Source organism: Stegodyphus dumicola, chromosome 3 (genome assembly GCF_044657685.1).
Source record: "Stegodyphus dumicola isolate Sdum_Otavi_A_Nest chromosome 3, ASM4465768v1".
NCBI lineage: Eukaryota > Metazoa > Arthropoda > Arachnida > Araneae > Eresidae > Stegodyphus > Stegodyphus dumicola.
In genome coordinates, this window is record NC_140770.1 from 230,109,712 (window position 1) to 230,124,915 (window position 15,204).

At 32.0% G+C, this 15,204-nt stretch overlaps 1 protein-coding gene across 1 annotated transcript in view; it reads left to right on the forward strand.

Annotated features, from left to right (window-relative positions):
• The window catches only part of LOC118188618 (uncharacterized), a 46,717-nt gene extending 36,420 nt beyond the window's left edge, over window positions 1-10,297 (forward strand). Inside the window, exons 4-5 of the mRNA XM_085813892.1 lie at window positions 1,155-1,424; window positions 9,872-10,297. Coding sequence (XP_085670018.1) covers window positions 1,155-1,415 — 261 coding nt within the window. The 3' untranslated portion in view covers window positions 1,416-1,424; window positions 9,872-10,297. The remainder of the gene's footprint in view (window positions 1-1,154; window positions 1,425-9,871) is intronic.
• Window positions 10,298-15,204: the final 4,907 nt, after the last annotated feature.

The window sequence follows — 15,204 nt, forward strand, 5'->3', positions numbered from 1 at the left end:
TTCTTTATTCTGTTCGTACGTACAGATGTCAAGCGGAATCATCATTCAAATGGATTCAAAAACTGTCAAAATGGTTATTTTCGTTGAAATATGATACCCGAAATTTTTCGCGATTACCATTCTTCATTTACTATGAACAGAAAGTAAAAGCGCATTGTTTAATATGTGAAAATCCAAAATATGTTATCATCAAGATAACACGCAATTAGATCCATATAATTAAAGAAAGTACTTTACATGTAACACAGTAAGAGAATTTTAATTTTCTTATAGCTCTGTTTGTTTTGCCGTAGGAAATGCAATAAAGAAATCACAAAGTCAGAAGTATCTGCTTACAATTTGTAAAACTTCCGTGTGGTTCTGTTTCGCGAAACTTCCGTCATATAACTAATGCAATTTTTTTTTTAATTTTTTCAAATTAAGAAATTTCCGAAGACAAATTTTTAATGAATTTTACTAAAAAAATTGCAGGCAAATTAGATTTATCTTACAATGTAAAATTAGTGGTCCTGAGCACATATTTAAACAGAGTTTGAAATTTAAAAACTTTCTGAGTGTGAAAGTTTTTAATATGACATATTTGGATTTTTTCCTTAATGTTTACTCAAGGGGGAAAAACCAATTAACTGAAAGCTTAAAAGAGTTATTAGAATTTTAAAATTTGCTTGTGTATCTATTGCAAAAAACACTGTAGTTGCTAATTACATTGACCATTTATTGTTAATTGTTTATCAATGTGTTGATAAAAATGACACTTCTGTCTTTTTATCACAAAATATGTTTCAAACTTAGTAGTTCTCTTCTTTAAATAATATTATTTTGTGTTATGGTATTCAGTTCACAAAACAGTAGATCAAATTTGAAGTTGTTCCTTCTATTGAGTACAATACGTTTCTACTGATGTAGCAGGTGCAGTTTATCCCTATTTTAAAATGAATAAAGAAATAGAAAATTTAGGTTATAAACAGTGTGAGTAAAAGTTTTATGTAACTTACAACGTAAGTTACATAAAACTTGCTCTGTATAACGTAAACTTATTTTAGTTGAAGGTTATAAATATAAGACAATAAATAAACTTTATATTATAACGTACAGTATTTAAATGTTTTTAATGAATTATTCCTTTTTAATAAAGTCTGTTGTCCTTTTTATAGTTGTCTTATCCCCAACCGTATGAATACGGGTACGCTTTAAAAGATGAACATGGCAACGTACAGCACAAAAAAGAGAGTAGTGACGGTCATGGTAATGTACGCGGCACGTACGGGTTTACGGACGAGCACGGATTGTACAGGAGTGTGGAATATGTGGCGGATAAAGGGGGATTTCGAGCTTCTATCAAAACCAACGAACCTGGCACAGAGAATCAAGATCCCGCAGACGTACATTTAGAAGTTGAACATCCAAAATACTGAGTCATCCAGGTGAGAATTACAAAGAATAGCGATTTTACTTTTTGTAGCATCTTAAATTGTTTTTCAAATCTTTCACGTCAATCACGGCAAATAATAAACCTCGACTTTCAACATCGAGCTCATTAGGTGTAGGAGACTTCGTAAACATTACTGATCAGCTGTCTTGTCGTTTCCGATCAACTTTGATGTTCTTTATAATATTTGTATCACCTGTCATTATACGATGTTATATTCTTTATTTATATTTTGTGCCATCTGTCATCACCTTCTATCCAATGACTAAATTAGAATGAATCTTTAATGTGTAATCATTATCTTCCCTTTCTCCCTGGAAAGTAAAACTGCAGATTATATACATTATGTCTACTTTATATATGATATGCATTTTAATCTTGTACTCTGAGAAAAAACCTGTACAGGTCATTCACATAAAACGAACACGGTAAGAATTCCCAGGGTTCAGTTGTCTTATCTACTTGGTACTGGTAGTAACTCATATGATATTTATATAACATATTTAAATATATTTTTTAATGTTATAGTAATATTAATTTAGGTTTTAAGTGTTATATGGAGGAGATTTATTTCATTTTATTTTAAATCACGTTAAATATTTCCTACCTATTCTCAACTATTTTCCACATGTATTCAGACACTAAGTCTTGATGACAGGAATAATAAGTTTTCAATTAACTGTTTGCATACAAAAATAAGTATTTGAATATCATTATTAATACATTATCTTCACTTTGCCGGGTTTTACTCACACATTTGCCTCCTAAGTAAAGCTCACCAAAGTGCTTCTCAGTTATGTTCAACAGTACTTTTCTCAGTCATTCTATCTCTCGCTGGATATATCTAATCAAATGCTTAACATGTAATTTTTCAAACCACACCTCGTCAATCATTTTTGCTCTCCACATTTTTTATTTGTTCAGAAAAGTTATCGGAAGGATAGTTTACGAAGAATAACATCTTTAGTAACATTTAGAAAGGGATTGAATTCCGAAATTTACTTTATTTTAAAGCAAGTGTAAAAAAAAATACATTACATCAAATGCTTTAGAAATTCACGAAATTAAACACTCGAGCATTATATCAGCTTCAGGAAAATCTTGTAATATCTATTCAAAGAATGTTTTCTTAAATACGCTTTCCTACGAGAACTTAAACGTACCACAAATGAATATTTCTTCCATGTAAGGAAAAAAAGCAGAGAATGAATCTCTTCATTAAAACAAAACTATGACTTTAAAACGTTCTTTCCGGGAGTAAAGAAGTGCTACCACATGCCCTAGATTTATGGCATTATTTTCTAATTACAGAGCAATGGTTGCAGTTTACGAGAGAACGGAAATTCTGAGGTTGAAAAACCTCATAATTTCTGAAAACATTCGAACTGAAATCAATGTGTGAATTGCTGTGCAGTTTAGTATATGTCGAATCTAGTAGTTACAGACAGACTCGGAAAATAGTAACTGCAAAGTAACTGTTATGCAAAGAAAGCGCCGATTTGCTAGCCGCCTGGAAGAGAGGTGTGTGTGTATTTAATTATGGCAAAGCACACTAGGGCTATCTGCCCTAGGGAAGGGATGCCTTCGTGGAGGACTTTCTAAGGGAAACTGGCTCGTATACACGTTACACATGGGGAAAACCACGAAAACGCCCATGCAGCCAGCCCGTTCGCGGGATTCGAACGTCGGACCGAACTACCAGTGTTCAGTGACTTTACCGCTCGGCCGCTGGTGGGCTCTGGAAGAGAGGAATTACGAGAAATATTGCTTTTGTCGTAAATGAAGATTGTCATAATATATACATGAATTGAAAGAGTCCAAAATTTGATGTAATTTCCTTACATCAAATTTTTTCAAAACAAATTTTCCTTATCATTGGATGTCATGTCCCTAGAATCTCTAGACTTCAGTTGCCAGATTACAAGCTATTCATAATTTTGTGAAACATTTTCAAAACCTATAATAAATCAGCCTATTCAGATACCAGATTTATTGCACTGAAAGAGAAAAATAGAAGAAAACGCAGCAATTTTTTCCCTTTCCTTTTCTTTTTCTTTTTTTTTTTTTTTTTCCATATGCCACAAATGTCCAAAGGCTCAATCGTTGATGATGAGCATACAACTATGCAATAATCCCTTTCATTCAGACATGGCAGTAAATCATGATCGATGACGGCCACTTTGATGATACGATTTCGAAGATTCGGGAGATAAGCGGGGAGTGGAGGTATAAGGACTGTTTCCTTGAAAACTCCCAGAACAAAAATTCACTTGGAATTAAATCGTCCTATACATGCCATCCACAAATAAGGCAACTTTGATTAAGTTACGTTCTTAAACAGCATTTGTTAAAAATATTGATTATGATGTTGTGACAGTCTCGACGACAGTTTTCGCAGTTGTGAAGTGAATAATTATCTTATTGAAACCATAATCGTGACTCTTTGCTTTTTCCACTATACTGTTTCACTATACTGTTTTACAATATCCAATCTAAATCTTCAAAAAGACGCACAGATCCTGCCTCGTCACAGAGGTGGGCACATTGGACATTTTGCAAAATTTGCAAAAAGAAATTAATAAGTTTTCTCTATTATAGTGTAATAAAATCTGGTGTCGGCTGTTCATTGAAAGAATTCATGAAAAATTTTAAACACATTTTGCGAAATTATGAATAACCCCGTGTTCATAAAATTATATGGAATTAGAGTTTTTCTTTTCCTTTTTCCCCCCTCCACATAATCACATCCACATATTCAAGGTTTAAAACCAGTTTTACATTGAGGGGAAGAACATCTAATACTAGACAAAAATAGAAATTTAGGAAATTAAATTCAAAATGAGAGTTAAAATTGCTGCACATTTGGAAAAGAAGATCAGGTAGGATATAATTATGGGATTGTTTATATTCAGATTCATATTTTTATCAGAAAAAGGACTTCCTATGGTAATGTATATCAAGGTAAAAGAACAGATTTTTATATACGGGATGTTTTAAAACTATTAAACTTCTAAATACCTCTTCGAAGTTTGGTCGTAGTCCTGTATTTGTCCTTCAAAAATGAATTAAACAAGGTAGATAGTGACGTAGTACATTATAATGAAAATATATTCAACTTAAAATTTTATATAGACCCTCCCTATAATGAATATTATTTTTATTCTAGTTAATTTACTGTTTGATTTCAGTATGCAGACAGATTAGATCTCCGAATTTTAACGTAGCCGGCAGCCAAGGATTTAAGCGGTCTTTAACTTAGGCCTTGGGTACATTGTAGGTGACAGTACAAATATACCCAGCTCTGTTCCAATGTTTAACGAAAATCCCGCTAGGAATGGATCCGAGGGTCTCTCAAAACTCTTGGCCTATCGGTAAACTCGAGAGAAAACTTTCGGCTCAACAATATTTTCATTCCATGCTGCAAAAACACTAAAAAAAATCCATACCTTCCCTGGGATCCGAAATTGGGACTGACACTATGGTAGCCAGCTCCCTCACCAGCACATCAACAAGACACAACACAGATTATTATTAATAAAAGCAAAATTTGAGTCGAAGAAAGGAAAATTGAATTGTAACATTAATATGAACAGTCTTTTGAAACCAGTTTTTTTTAATTACTTTTTTTCGTATGTAAAAGGTAAAAGAAATAAAGATAGTTATGCATGCAATGTTTTCAAATGAAAATATTTTTTTCGGAAATTTCAATGTAACAAGCCTACCTTTCTTTTTTAGTATTTGCAGAAAGTGTGTAAATATTTAAATATCTTGGATATTGTAGATGGTATAAAGATAGTTTTCTCTTCTGGCCTTGATCTACAATGTTGGCTATGAAATGCAATTTTGTCCCTGACATTTTTCTAAAAATTCTGTTTATAAATTCAAGTTGTAGATTTTTACTAAGAGTCATCACATGATAAAAATGATCGCAGTCTGAATGTTTAGCCTAGTTCATTGAACTAGAATCGAAGAATCATTGAATTGGTATACGAAGAATTATTCAACAGATATTTAATTGTACAACCTTTAAAACACCGTTTATAACACTATGAAAAATATTCAATGAATTTTATTTGAGTTTCTCTTGGGATTAATTCCTCACTCCTGATAATAAGAATAACAGTAGTGATGACGTTTCAGGTACCTTCTACAGTGCAGTATTATCACTCAAGAGATTATAATTCGATTAAGTGATTATTACAGAAACGGTATAATGGCTACTCAACTATTAAACTGTAGCACTGACATTAGTTGTCATTTTAGAGAAGATTTGTAAACAGTTAGCATTTAATGTGATAGCTATCTGAAAAAAAAAAAGTATTTATGTTACACCTAGTTCTGGGGGGGGGGCGTTTTCTCTCCATAATGATAAATTATTTATAATATAGACCAATTTTATGTAATAATCATGATTTTATAATCATGATATCGGAATTCGACTTCAAAAAGCAAGCAGTTTCAAATTTTCTGCTACTGTATTGAATAAATTAAAAAAACAGCATCGCTTTTATACCTCGTGTTTCGATGCCATTGGAGCCAAAATATTTCTTTAATTGCAGTCCTAAACTTACAGCTTCAATTAGGACAATTTTGTTTGCATAACACATTTAAGCATATATTTTTAATAGGGCCCGAAAGATGAAAAGTAATCAGTGAGGAAAAAAATAATCTTTCTTTTTCTGAATTAAGCAAACTAAAAAATTCCATAGTCAAGCGATCGAGATTGCTTGATACGACAGCAGCTTTATACAAATATTACTAAATTGAAATATCCATATAAGTTCTGGAATGCAAATTTCTGAAAGATGCCTTTTATATCAGACAACATGAATAACGAGTATGAATATGACAGAAATATTGCAGACATATTGAAATTTCAACTCTTAAAAAACCTAAAATTCGAAAACTTTTAAACATAGTTCACTTTTTACAAGGATCTCTCGATATTCCTTTTCTTCTCAATGGAAATCCATACTTCCTACAAAATTTAAAGAGTAATTTTTAGTATTGGAGAATTATTTTTTGGAGAAACATAATAAAGAGCGATGAACTGAAACTTCCCCAGTAAAGCTGTAAAGAGCATGTATAAGTATTTAAATTTTGCGTACACTTACTGAAAGGTGTTATATGACTTAAGCTTTATATTTATACTTATATTTTTACTTGCATTTGATTTATTCCTTAAATTGAGGGAATTGGTTTATGAAAATTTATTACAGAAATATTTAACATGCAATCTTTTCAAAACATCTCGTATAACAATTCTTTTATTTTCCATCCCTACTGTAACAGCATTGTAAGATAATTTTTGTTTTAACTTATTTTACGAATCAGGTCTTACAAATCAGCTTCTTAATTGTCTTTCTCATGTTATGAACAAGCATTATATGTTATACATATAACATTTATCAAAGTTAAAAAAGAATGTAATTTAAGTTAGGGTTAATTAAAAAAATCCCCAAATGCGAGCTTTTATAGTAATTGTCTATAACGTTTGTATCTAACTATCATTGAATAAGGCTTCGCTTACACAAGTAGTACGCATAGCTCTTAAAAGTAATTTAAATCCTGCACGTACAGAAATTTTAAGATTTTACTTCTCTTCCAGGTTTTATTTCTTCATTAAATAGACCTTCCTCGACCAAAATCCATGTCCTCTTCGACCAAAATAGGAAGTCTTAATCATTTAAACTTCAAATGATCTTGCTATGAATTGGACGAAATTACTGTTTTAGACTGTTTTACCACTGCGCATGATGGACTCATTTTATGTGGGTCACACAAGAAATAATTATATAGTTGCTTAATTGGAAGTTAGCTTAGTCTATTAGTCTGTTGTGGTGTTCGCTTAAAGAAATTTACTTTCGTTTCCACTGCTTTTAAATATCAAATGTTCAAGTCAAATGCGGTAAATCATTTCTTTTAAGTTAATTGTGAGTAATTTCACATAGTAACCTAAAAACAAATTACTGAATGCAATTAATTGTTAAACGTGGAAATATATAACTCAATTGGCTTTCTTTGATTTTTAGTATTGACCTTAATAGAAAAGAACGGCATTAAAATTATAAATTTCTAACACTGAATTATCCCTGTGGTTGACCTAGATTCACACTTTCAACTGTTTCGCTGTAATTTCATTAAATGGCATTTTGACTTTAAACATATGAGGCTCTGCTTGATCTGGAATTGTTGCTCAGTCCAATAACCCCAACAGACGTAAAGCAAATTATCGCTATGTTTGGAAAAACTACAAAGTCGAAAGAAAGATTTAAACAACCTGTAGAGTATCATTTAATTTTTTTAACCTGCTATTTTAAGTACCTTTACAATCAAATCTTATTGCGTTTCCCTTCCAGAATACAAATTTCTATCTAGCCCGCTCGATATTCAAATTAGGTAGAAAGAAGGAAATATTTAAAGAAAGTTTTGGAAGGTGAAATAAGAGCGCGTTGTCCATGATTGAAGGCCACGATGCTAACTTGATTCTCTAGCGATTAGGGTTCTGCAAAGTTAATTTATTCTTGACATTAGACTTGTTTACGCCGGCTTCGTGTCAAAGCCAACTTGCACGGTAGTTAAACTGTGAAGCCGTTAAGCTATACTTACTTCAGCAATTTTTAAATATTTCATTCCTTTTGATTTCAGCCAAAAGTCTTGGCATTTTAAACACGAGTTAGTGCAAACTGTTAAACTTTATTTTAGTTAATAAAGGGTTCTATACACCCTTCTTCTGACTTTGAAGGACTTTTTAAAGACTTGGTGATATTTCACTAAATAGTCTTCAGTGTCGCGTATATTTTATTATAGCTAAGAAAACGTTAAAAATCTTTTTATTTAAGCAGAAATTCAGAACATAAATAGTAAATATTATACGAAGCTGCACAGTAATTCTAAACGGAGTGTCAAAATCAGTTTGTGTCGGCAGAGAATAATGCAAAGCCGAAATTTATAACTATCAAACTTTCAAGAGCTAAGCATAGCGTGCATGCGCCGGCCAGAAACGCACTCGGTCTTGAAACTCCAAACACCTCAGTTTAAATACTATCTAACTCATTTACATGCTGGTGAGGAAACGGAGAAGACAGCTTACAGTAAAGTCTGAAATTATAAATAAATGGTTAATTTAAATAATAAAACTATCTATTACTAGGTATCTCGGTCTTTAATTCGGCTAGAGTTATTACTTTTTAAGCACTAATGAAGCTCACATTTATTATCATATGGGTGCATTTAGGTATATTTTTTTTTAATTTATTTAGCTATAAATAAAAAATCGTTATTTTAAAGTATTTTTTTCATTTATTTTATCTTTTGTTTGTTTGGATCAGATCCTGAAATAAATTTTGACCGCCCTCCCTCTTATACTCTTCCTGAAAGATTTAAAGATTATTTTTCTTGAAGCATTTCATATTTGCTATAACAATATAATATTTTAGAGTAATTCGATCCACCAAAAGTCTAGAGCATAAAGATGCTGAATATCTGTAATTCAACCGTGTTGTAATACTGCGAGCGGGCTAATTGCGCGGGAAAATGTATTCAAAGGAAATCTATTGTCATTTCCCGAAATAAAATATTTTTATCTTCCATTGTGTTGCCATTTGGTAAAGGGTAAGATATTCAATTTTCTTTTAAATTCAGTGTCTCTTGTCCATTATTAAAGCCCACCAGTGGCCGAGTGGTAAAATCGCTAAACACTGGTAGTTCGGTCCAAGGTTCGAATCCCGCGAACGAGCTGGCTGCACGGGCGTTTTCGTGATTTTTTTATGTGTAACATGTATACGAGCCAGTTTCCCTTAAAACGTCCTCCACGAAGGCATTCCTCTCCTTAGGCGGATAGCCTTCGAGTGCTTTACCATAATCAAATAAACCAAACTATTAACAAATTGAGCAATTTAAAAGAAATAAACGCAGTTTGTCATTTTATTTAATTTTTACAACAAGGTAAACATATGAAATTACAGTAACTAGACTCATTATAAGGGTTATATATTTTTCTTTCTCGTAATAACTATTTTAGGCGACTAGTCATTAGAAAAAAAGGCGTCTCGCAGGGACTAGTCCGGAACAAGTTTATTTGATTTACTACTCGGTGGTCTCGCTAATTACTCGCTAAATATTTCTCGTCTGCAGAAAAGAAAATTATCTGAAAGAACTCGTAGTAGCACTGACACTGCAACATCTCTAGTGACTGGAGGCATCGAAAAGAGAATAAGTTGAGTTTAAAAGAGTGAGTTTTAAAGAGTAAATTGAATCTATAGTATTGTGTGTTGCTCTTCGATCTGAAAAATTGACTTTTCAACAGCTTTATCTTATTTCCTCTTCCAATAATACTGTCATTACATGAGGAAATCAAACACATCTAACTCATTTTGTAGTTGCTGTTCACTAGTTATTTTGTAAATTAATTGCATTATTTCTTTTTATTTTCAAATGCAGGCAAATGGACTATTTACTAATCACGTGTTAAGATAAGCTGGCCAAGTATGGAAAGTGTACTTGTGTTTCGCCATATCCAATGGAAACTCTGAAGAGTTATTATTCTAACAGGAAAAGTACAATAATTGTAAATATTCAACAGGAATGTTCAACAGCTTTGTTACTTTGTGAATTTTCATTTTTAAACAATTGTACGAGAAATATATTACAAATACAACCCATATCCTATGAAATGTTGCGAAACATCGAGTTTAGCTACTCATCATGATGTTATAATCATTTAACATAAAGTAGCATCATTTTCTTGAATGCGAATGCTTATCATTCACTGCCAATGTAGAATAATTTTGTTCTTATATATTTGTTATATAGATAAATGTATGTATTTGTTGTCTATTTATTGAAATAAAGTCTTTTGTAACATGATCTCGAAGCTATTTATTTGAAATTACACTTGCCATGGAAAATTACTAATGATTCCTTGTAAGAAAATTTTTCTTAAAATGCTTTCCTCGAGTGCATAATACGTAAGCACTGACAATTATAAGTTAAATTTAACTTTAATTTTTCTTGGGTTACATAATTACGTGGGTTAAGATGGTCTTAAATATCATAACTGACAATAAAAGTAAAAGGATATTTTTAACAAAACGATGTCTTACAGAATAAATATACTTTGGGAAAAATTGAAAAACGAAATATCGAAATACCAATAATGCTTTAAAGTAAACTCAATGCAGTTCGTATTACACTATTTAAAACCTTTCCAATCTCTTCATTGCGGCCGATTTTTATACAGAGCACGTGTGACAGGTTCGCCTCCAACCGATGAGAATTTTTCAATGAATTCCTTATATTATAAAAATTCTATGTGCTGCTAAATGGTTAGGGAAGCCTATTGAGGTGATGAAGGGCCAGGGTTCGAATACCGGAGAAGGTATAGATGTTTATTCTCTCGAGTGGTTTAGTGGAAGGTGAGAGGGATGAGAAAACACCTCGGGGCGCTTTCCCTCAAAACCTAAGGTGGAAATAGAAGTCCAATCTTCTTGAGGCTCTGACAACCATTCTCCCATGATGTACATAGACAAGAACAGCAACTAGCTTGATGTGCCCAGCGTTTCTTGAGCTTTTGTGTAATTGCACTTGCCTAGGTTTGCTAGCGCTTTAAGTTCGCAGGATGACGGCGCTAATAGGGAAATAATTATGAAACAATGATCTTGGTAATTAGAAGTCACAGTTATTGACCTGAGTATTTACAATAACAAAGCTGCAATGTGAAATTACACGATTTTATCAAAAATCGTCTTCATTATTCCACATCAAACAAAAATGAAAAATAGTTAGCATAAGCTATCCTGGAACGGATAACTAGAGGGAGATTCTATAAAAATAACTGTGCATTTACAGCCCGTCCTTAGGTTATGTTAATTATCAGTGCGATGTCAATCTGATAGAAAATTTAAGCTTGTAAAGCTGAATGGCATATTTCTTGGTGTTAATGGTACAGAACGGCATAAAACCAATATCTTCTACTTTGCCAATCGTTGTTTTCTTTTCAGTAACACAGGATAAGACTTTTTTAATGCGTAATCTTCTTCCAATATACGGTTATGCTGGCGTACGTTTCCGGAAAAATCGTTACTGTAATTTTTAATTTTAAATAATACGGTGGTGTCTTAGTGGCGGTCAGCCAGATGAGAAACTTTGTTGTAGGATAAATCGCATCCTCATGATTATAAAGGTGTCTGTTGACTTGCAGGGAAACCTGGAAACTGTTCCTGAATCTGGTTATTTATTCCATCCAGACAATCGTTTCTAGTAAACTAGGATGTCTCATTCCCTTAATCATTTAGGATTTTTGCAATTTTTCCTCATTTATCAGGGCCAACTGGAAGAATATTTTCAACAATAAATAAAAATTTTAAAAAATAATACAGATATAAAGAAAAGTCTGAAAGCTTTCACGTTTTACATCAGAACCTTTTTTTAAAACTTTTTTTAAGAGAGGCTTTTCTCAACGTTTTGTGTGATACTTTATTTATTAAATATCATGTTCTTTGCACTTAAACCATAAAATTCAATTCAACAGCAATGTCGCAAAAACATTTTTAAATGAGCGAAGCTTTAGACTTAGACAATACACAGTCTTGCGCGCTGGAGATAAAAATGTTTTTCTTTTCCGTACAGTGTTGCCATTGCTCGCCTTAAAATCGTTTAGTTCCTTAACCAAAAACTCATAAATGCTTTTCAAAATATGAAATAGGTAGTAAAACAAATTCCTAAATCCAAATTTGGGCTTCCAGATGCCCATATTCAGGTAGAGACGTGCATTATTCAAAATTTGATGGCTCTAGGTACCATCGTTTTATCACAGTGCAAGAAACATACATACATTTATACAGATTCTTCATTATTTAATTTCTTTAAATATAAGACAGGGCGATAATATTTGGTGACAGCAATTTTAAAAGTGATTCGCCGTTTATAGTGAATCGACGCAAAATACCAAAACAAAATTAATAGCCCTTCTGAGCTAACGCTCCTTTGGACTAAAAATAAGAAATCAACTTCAAAATACTACTGAAGAATAACTCCTTTAAAGCATCCATCAGTAGTAGGTTTTCCATATGTTAAGAGATAATAAAATAAATCTGCTTTAAATAAAGAATTAATACTTTCAGTATTTTACTTGAATATACTGACATGTATGCAATTAGCATGCAAAAATATATAAAACAGAAACGCTAAGAGCTGCGTGTAAATAATTAAGAATGTACATTTCATCTATGACCGTACTGAGAGAAGTCAACGTTTTTCTTCTGAATTTTTTCCAAACATATACTATTTGCCAGTTTTATACTGAATTCATGTATTATAGTAAGATAATAATATCGTAAAATATTATCTGAAGCAAAAATAAGTATAAATTAAATTATATCTGAAGCAAAAATAAATATAATTTTCTCTTTTTCCTGCAACTGTTTTTTTGGGGGTGCTGGCACAAGTTTGTTAGATGTTAATCCTATTTCTATGTACTCTGTTAGTATTTTGTAGGAATCGAGACAAATCATAAATATTTTACACAATGTAAAGGCCTTTCACGCTATTTTAAACCGTTTGCAATGTTGAGATTGATTGGAATTCACGATGATTTATTACGATTTTACAACGAATAAGGACAGCCAGGAGTTACTTCTGTTTCCTATAGCTGCGATGGCGAAATTCAAAAGTAAAACTACGATTAGGCTTCATCATCTAACTGTACAGCATTGTGTTTTAATTTAAAATACTTTTAATGATGTTTTTGATGCCTTTTAGTGATTATACTAAGTAAATGTACAATCAGTCTTCTCGGCATTACAGCTCAGGTAATAACTTTTGCAGAATTACGTTTGTAAATAAATGAAGTAGCTTTATTAAAATAAATTACCAACACTCATAAAAAACTGTCTGAACAGACAGAAATTGTTAAAACAATAATAAATAACCTAGAAACATTGCACATCATATTAGCCATGAACACTGTACATTATAATTGTCATGAACATTGTACACTATATTAGCTATGAAGAATGCATACTGTTACTCATAGTAATACAAATTCTAGTTACCTAATTAACTGCCATAAAATTGATAAATATATTTTGTTAACTGCTTCAGTATGACTTCTATTCTGAGAAAGTCTGAAATACCGAAAACAGCGACCTTATGAAGAGTTGGCAACCGACTTATTTAATATACTATTTAATTATACTATTTAATACCGATAGATGGCACCACAAGTTCAGATTTCTTTTTCTTTACCATAAATGATAAAAGACTTTTAAGATAACCGATTAGAAAAGAAAAACTCATTCTTTTTACAAACAAATGGGGTTTTCATCCGCAGAGAACCCGTTAGCGCTTCGGGAAAGAACCTATTGGCGCCGTTGCATTTTTACTCGCCAAGCTCGCGGTTCATCGGCGATGAGCCGAGCCGCAAACGTGATATTTTGTAAACGTGATTTTTAGTGCATGTAAATTCAAGTTAGCAGACAAAACAATATATTAAGCATATGGTAGTAAAAATTCACAGGTAATAAGCATGTAGATGTAAAACTAACTTGTTAAACGTGATATACGAAAATTATATTAAATTCAAGTTAGCACAGAAAAGAATATATTAAGTATAAGACAATATATAAGCATTTATAACGGAAATAAAAATTCATTTGAAAAATATAAATTAGTATTAATGTACTGAAATTAACCTGTTAAACGTGATAAACAAAAAAAAAAAAAAAAAAAAAAAATTGTCTAAAATTCCAGTTAACACAGAATACAATATATTCCTTACACCAGCAGTGGTTTGCTAATTTTGATGACCATGGTGATGCATCAAACTATTCTGTCATGTTAGATAATCAATAATCTTTTTTATTTCAACTTAATCATCTATTTATGTCACACCTGCCATCCTCTGAAAGGTTATTGTTAGAAAAGCATTAACAATATATTATCTTGTTAAAATTTTGCGCCAGAAAATTGATTTATTCTCATAATTTTAGATGACAATAACCAATAATAAAAATAAAAGCATTACTTAGTTATTTAAATTGCTGGTTCTTAGAGCTGTTAATAATTAAGAACACAACGTGAACAGCCGTGTTACAAATTAGCATTCACCCCTCCCGCCGTATTTTCTTCCTTTCATCCCGAACCGAGAACCGGCATCTATCTACGAAAATATTTCTATCTATTCGTTGTTAAAAAATTCAGAAAAAATAATAATAAATAAGAGAAGACTAATATAAATCTGCAAATGCGAACAACGACAGTGATAATTCAACAAAATGAACGCAAGAGGAATGGTTGCAAACTTCGAACAAGCGAATAGGATAAATCCGCTGGGTTACCGGGTTTGAACTATTATCGCCAAAGTTGGCGATGTTTACATTTACCGGGTTCTCTGCGGAAGTGCTTCCAACAAATGGCTTGCTCGTTTCCTTTCGCTTAGAAAAATATTATTGCATCGAAGCGTTTACTGTCTACATCAACGTTTCTTAAACTGTATACCATGGAATCCTGGGACTTTGTAACATTCAAGAAAGTAACTTAAAAAAAAGTAATAAAAATTAATGCCTTTACCAAATTTTAAAAATAGAATAAAATCAATCCTCGCTTCCACATACTAATTTCCATTGTCGATGCAAATACGACGGTCCTGATGTCACAAACTATGACTGTGTCATCAGGAAATTTTTGCTCGAAGAACTTCCAACGAGTTTTTATTAGCTGATCGTTCACTTATCTGGGGTTGAAATATAAGTAATGGCCGTTTTTCTAATTTAAAA